At 44.0% G+C, this 6476-nt stretch overlaps 1 protein-coding gene and 1 long non-coding RNA gene across 3 annotated transcripts in view; one reads left to right on the top strand and one right to left on the bottom strand.

Moving 5' to 3' along the window:
* LOC106818359 overlaps positions 1 to 506 on the bottom strand; it is a 17151-nt gene extending 16645 nt beyond the window's left edge. Inside the window, exon 1 of one of the 2 annotated variants that reach the window (XR_001395199.1) lies at positions 480 to 506. This is a non-coding gene — a long non-coding RNA (uncharacterized LOC106818359). Of the gene's footprint in view, positions 1 to 322; positions 457 to 479 lie in introns of those variants that run through there. The other variant, XR_001395198.1, reaches the window with a different exon arrangement.
* A 231-nt stretch (positions 507 to 737) lies between these two features.
* Positions 738 to 3948, top strand: LOC106818358 (glycolipid transfer protein-like). Its single transcript, XM_014823074.1, has 5 exons — positions 738 to 899; positions 2083 to 2138; positions 2345 to 2481; positions 2922 to 3072; positions 3267 to 3948. Exons 1-5 carry the CDS (start codon positions 791 to 793, stop codon positions 3444 to 3446), a joined length of 633 nt encoding a protein of 210 aa, XP_014678560.1. The 5' UTR covers positions 738 to 790; the 3' UTR covers positions 3447 to 3948.
* The last annotated feature ends 2528 nt before the right edge of the window (positions 3949 to 6476 follow it).

Consider the following 6476-nt stretch of genomic DNA (forward strand, 5'->3'; position numbering starts at 1 on the left):
GCACGCACGCACGCACACACACACACACACACACACACACACACACACGCATCACACACACACACACACAACAGCGCCAAATCTATAACAATTTTTCGGTGTGGGTATTGGTCAACGGACACTGGAACTAGTAGTACTACTAGTACTAATACTAATAGTAATACTACAGAGTACAGTACAGTACAGATTACAGAGTACAGTAGTACAGTAATACAGAGTACAGTACTAGTAGTACTACAGTAGGCCTACAGAGTACCGTACATTATACATAAACAAAACCATGATGCCAAGTTACTTAGCAAGCAGAACGACGCCAACATACCTTCTATCTTATTGACTTCGTATTTCCGCAAGGACAAAACAATAGGTCGCAAGCTCAGAAGGAAAATAAATTTACACCATAGACTAGGCCTAGTAAGTTTTATAAATAGCAATCGGTTGCATCTAAGAAACATGAGAAATTTTTTATGTTTACATACCTCATTCAGTCATTGATAGTGTGTCATAGTAGAAAATCAAGGGCGCTAGAAATTCGCAAAACCGACAACTACATCTTTTAAACAGCTTTTTAGCGGATGTTTGTAGGCCTACATCAATAAAAGTATTTAACTAACAAAGCGTATGTTAGTTAAAATATGGCACAGTGGGCAAGAGAATCAATATAAATGAGGAGAAAATCCATACTAATAAAAAATACGCACTGTGTACGTATTAATACACTGCCGAGAAGTGTCGCCACAATACAACTGTTTGTAAACAGAAAGCGACGTAATAACACATTCCACATAAAATGACGAATTTCTTCAATGGCTTTCAACCGCGATTTAGTGTGCCAGAGGATAAGCGTATAGATACCAAACAATTTCTGGACGCAGCAAGTAACATACCTGCTTTCTTTGGTAAGCTAAGGTGGTTAACGGTACCCCTACAGTGTCCGTGACAGTGCCAGTGGCAGTGGTCACGGTTCAAGGATAGAGAACATGGGGCCCATTGAAACCTATGTCGTTTTCGTAAATGTGGGGGTAGCCCCTTTAAAATCGACAGGGGTACTGGTGAGGGTGTTCTTTGTTCATTTCAACCGATAAACATGATGTGAGTTAACAGGAAGTGTCGAACTGCAGTGTGTCACACACACACTGTATTAGGATCAGCTTGCAGTTACACTTCTGGCTGCGAGGTGGGTTGCTTTGTTAAGTTCAAGTTCAAGTTCAAGTTCAACTCTGGCCTACAGGCGAGTGAGGGGTGACATGATTGAGATGTATAAAATACTGACTGGTAAATATGATCCTGAAGTGTCTGACTTCATTAAAACAGCAGGTGAATCGGTAACACGGGGACATGCATACAAAATCTACAAAATCAGAACGAGATTGAACATCAGGAAATACTCATTTGTACGTAACATAGATCAGTGGATTTGTGGAACAAGCTTCTAGAATTAGTAGTAACAGCAAAATCAGTCAGGTCCTTTGAGGCCAGACTAGACAAATATTGGAGAAACCAGCCCCTATACTACGAGTATAGAGAATCTATCCAAGCCACCAACCCTTACCACCGTGACATGGAAAATTGTCGAGAGCTGACAGTAGAGGTTCTCTGAGGAGACCTAGAGTCAGAGGAGAATCTGTGAATCAAGTAAAATTTATTTTCATCGGTATATAATGAACATTATTAACATAAGCTAAGAGCTTTTGCACCGATATCAAACAAGAGTAAATAAATAGATGATAAAAACTAGATGACTGCGCCATAAAGAGAACCGACTCGACCTTCTCAACAAAATTCTTTCTGGAAGTGTCGCGATCCCCAAAGTCAAGTACAACAGGATGGGTCCATCGCGCACACAGACCAAAAACGACAACAAGCTTGCAGTCGATGAGTCATTAGAACCTCACAAGGGGAATTCAAAAACTCATTCTACAACTACTTGTACTTATCTCAAGCGTGTGTGCGTGCGTGCATCTGTTCAGTGATGAAGATCTTTTCGGTTTGTCCTAAATCAATGAGGGCACTTACCTGAGAACATTTGCATGTTCTATACACATACACGTTAATATGATTCTTCTGTTTCATGTATTACAGATTTGCTAAGCAGTGCCTTCAAGCCCGTGAAAAGCGATGTTAATGGAAATGTTACGGTATTTTATTTAATTATTATCAATAATTATAAAGTTTATATAATGATTATTTTATTTGTTATTCGATGCTATGTTTGGGACGTTCGTATGTGATGAATCAATACCCTGAATGTCATTAAATCGAAATTTTCATGCCTTTAACAATTTGAGTCATGTTAACACGATGAAACTTACTCATTTGAACAACTGCATCGGCGAAAATCCAGAAACTACGAAACAGATACTTGGAGGATCCGGAAAAATTTCGTACCCTCAATGATTTGATCGACTGGGAGCTAGAACTCATACACCTAAAGTCGCCACCCAAAGTGTCTGTGATTGATGCTCTACTGTGGTTAAAGAGGTGGGTAGGTCAAGCTGCACTCTGTAGAAGGCTGATGCCAGATACATATTCAGGGGCATTCCCCTGTACAGTCCTATACTAGAACCCAAGTTTATATTGATGTGCTTATGATTAGGTTGGAATTATGGTTAGGCTTAGGTTAGGGGTACAGTTAAATTTAAGGGTGCTAGGGATAGGGGGATGATGATGCTGCTGCTGCTCCTGATGATAATGATGATGATGACGATGATGAGATTGATGACAATGATGGTGATGACGACGATAATGATAGTTCATATGCAAGGTTCCTAAAGTAGGGTTGGGTCACTCCACACTCTCACACTCCTTGCGCTCAGTAGTCCCCCAGCATCCCCCATCTCCCGCCACCAATACAGATCACGGGCAAACGTGCTCAAGCGATTCGACTGAGTTTGTTCTGACGACGTGTGTTCGTTGTTCAGGGGTCTTCAGTACATCAGCGTGCTCCTCGGGGCGATCGTGAAGGACCACAGAGACGGCCGGCAGAGTGAGCTGATGAGTGAGCACGCAGCGTCGGCTTACGAACGCACGCTGAAGCCGCACCACAACTGGATGACGCAGAAGCTGTTTCAGGTGAAAATCGAGCTTTCGATCGCTATTGATACGTAGCTCAGATATCGTGGTAGGGTCAATTATTTATTTACGCGACCGCTTACCGCTACAGCGCTGACACTCACGTCTCTATCTCTCTCTTTCCCCGCAGCTCTGCTCGAAGGCCTAGCCGTATCGCCCCAACACTCACGTCTCTCTCTCTCTTCCCTCCGCAGCTGTGTTCGAAGGCCGTGCCGTATCGCCGGGACTTCCTGAAGGCTGCGTGCTACGGAGAGGAAGCCGACGTGGAGCGGACGATCGGAGACATGGAGGCCTTCCTCGCCAACCTCGACAGCAATCTGGACGTGATCGCGGAGCTGTACGACAGCGGCAACCTGCACGTCCACCAACGTTAGCGCGGACGCCAGCGGCCATGGCTGTGGAGGCGGTGGGGGTCGTGGAGGTGGCGGTGGAGGCGGCGTCTCATTGACCGTACAAGTCGAAATTGCGCGTAACGGCCGCGGAAGGGAAATGCCAAGACTGTCCTTTATAGACAGGTGTCAGTTCGATAGAGATGATTTTACTGTATAACTGCATGCCAAGATTGTCCTTTATAGATAGGTGGGACTCTATACAGGCAATTTACCTGTATAACTTCCAATCAAGGGAAATGCCATAAATGTCCTTTGTAGACAGGCATCGGTTCGATAGAAGTGATTTTACTGTATGACTGCCAATGAGGAAAATGCCAAATGTCCCTTATAGACAGGTGTGCACTCTGTAGAGGTGTCCGCTATCGGAGGTTTTACCAGCGAGTAGTGGGCACAATGAGCCGTGCAGCTACACTGTACACACGCACCATAATATCAAGAGCGTATAAAGAAGGAGAGCGTACAACGGTGAAATGCTGAAACCATGTTGCAGTATTAGTCGAATTAAGAACCGTTTTATTTTGACGATTCTTTGCGTATTATTGATCAGCTGTCCTACCTTGGTAATATAAAACAAACCGCATGTCCCTACGATGCTCCTACGCTGAGATAATGAGCGGTGAAAATCTGGTATTTTCGCCGAAAACAGACTCGAGATCACTGTTTACTGCGACCTTCTCTCGCTTTGTGGCCAGTGTATTGCTTCCGGTCGCCGCTGTGTAGCGCCATGGTAGCGTTGAGTCACGTCAGTACTAGAGAGTTTACTATACATCCAGCGTGAGGTGGGCACAGGTGGGGGTCATCACTATGGCAATCAATAACAGACGTCATTCATTCCATTTGTCAATCATTGACTGAAACACGCGAGATTTCCCAAAGTTATCTCAAAGCGAGAGACAGTCACAGTAAACAGTGATCTCGAGTCGGTTTTCGGCGAAAATACCTGATTTTCACCGCTCATTATCTCAGCGTAGGGGCATCGTAGGGACATGCGGTTTGTTTTATATTAACAAGGTAGGACAGCTGATCAATAATACCGCAAAGAATTGTCAAAATAAAACGGGGAAAGTTTATTAATTCGACTAATACTGCAACATGGTTTCAGCATTTCACAGTTGTACGCTCTCCTTCTTTATACGCTCTTGATAATATTCCCGACCTATCGGCACCGGGTCGGTGAGAAGTACTAGTCACTTTATTAGGTTTATTTATATGGTGCTTTTACGCTGAGACTGTTCACGGTATCCTGATTTTTATCTGAATAAATGGGTGTGGCCCTGTCAGAGAAAGGGCAAATATGCAATCGTGTTTGACATAGTAGGATTTTATATCCTGGATGTAGATTTTCACCCGAACTTCCATATTATATGGCCTTTTACAGGATTATCAGTGATCTTGCTTCTGTTGCACTAATACGCAAACGTGGTTTCCTCTGAAATCATTGTGTATGTGTCTCATATTGCCAAGTGTGTTTTGTGGATGGTATAGGCAATGTAACTGCATGGTGACTGGTGGTGGTGGTGTGTATGCGTGCACGTGATGTTGGAAACAAGGGTTTATGTGTGTGATATAGGTTTCCAATGTGTGATATTGGGTTTCAAATGTGTGATATAGATAACTATGTGGTTTGCATGTGGTATTTGCAACTGTTGTTTGTGTGTGGATTGTCTAACCGTGTGCTACACATGCGTACGTGTATGGTGTACGAACGAGGTCATACTACAAATATGCTTAAATGGACATAATTTTAGCTTAAATGGACCTAAATATGCTGATTTGGCTAAATAGGCGCTGATTGAAGCAGAATAAGTGCTGATTGATGCAAACAACATGTTCAAATAGCCTATATCAGCAGAATAAACGCCCATTCACGCTAAAGAAATGGCCATTTCAGCAAATATATTTCTCCCTCTTGCTGATATCAGCACTAACAAAGGTCCATTTCAGCATAAATGTCTCCCTTTTGCTGATATCAGTGCTAAGAAGGGCCATATCAGCAAAAGGGAGACAATTATGCTGAAATGGACCTTTGTTAGGGCTGATATCAGCAAGAGGGAGACATATTTGCTGAAATTGACATTTGTTTAGCGAGAATGGGCGTTTATTCTGCTGATATAGGCTATTTGAACATGTTTGTATCAATCAGCAGTTGTTTGTATCAATCAGCAGTTGTTTTGCTTCAATCAGCGCCTATTTAGGTCCATTTCAGCAATTTTTAGGTCCATTTAAGCATATTTGTAGTATGACCTCGTTCGTATTCCATATACGTGTGTGGTCAGTGTTTTACGTGTGATATCGGTAGAAATATCAGCTCTGGCAATATTATGACAGTGGTGCCACCTGGTGTACACAGCAGTGCTGTTTGACCATTCCGTCCAGGTGTGTGTAGTATGATGTGGAGTATTTATAAACTGGGAACAATAATTATTCACGTCATATTGTTGTATTCTGTTCTCGGCTGTGAGAGAGCATGTATATTTACGCTCATAGGGTGTCTATGTCCCCCAGGGTACTGCCGCAACGTACCCTGGTAACTATTTGATATGGTTAGGGTTTGGGTTAGGGTTTGGGTTAGGGTTAGGGAGTAAGCGTAGGCGACCTATCCGTTCCACAGTGATGAGTGATGATCGAGCGGCGCTGAACAACGTTGGTACCTATGAGGCCAAGTCGCATCCAAACAGAGATGTGGGATGCGCACAGGCTGCTGTAAGCTATGCACAGATTTTGGATGTTAAACAGAGACAATCATGCATGCTGCTTCATAGCTCTGCCGGTGTAGCCCCTTCGTTCCCGCTACAGGGGGGCGAAGGGGCTACACCGGTAGAGCTAGCTGCTACAGGGGGGCGAAGGGGCTACACCGGTAGAGCTAGCTGCTACACCGGTAGAGCTAGCTGCTACACCGGTAGAGCTAGCTGCTACACCGGTAGAGCTAGCTGCTACAGGGGGCGAAGCGGCTACACCGGTAGAGCTAGCTGCTACACCGGTAGAGCTAGCTGCTACACCGGTAGAGCTAGC

This window comes from Priapulus caudatus, unplaced genomic scaffold, assembly GCF_000485595.1.
Source record: "Priapulus caudatus unplaced genomic scaffold, Priapulus_caudatus-5.0.1 Scaffold2182, whole genome shotgun sequence".
Lineage (NCBI taxonomy): Eukaryota > Metazoa > Priapulida > Priapulimorpha > Priapulimorphida > Priapulidae > Priapulus > Priapulus caudatus.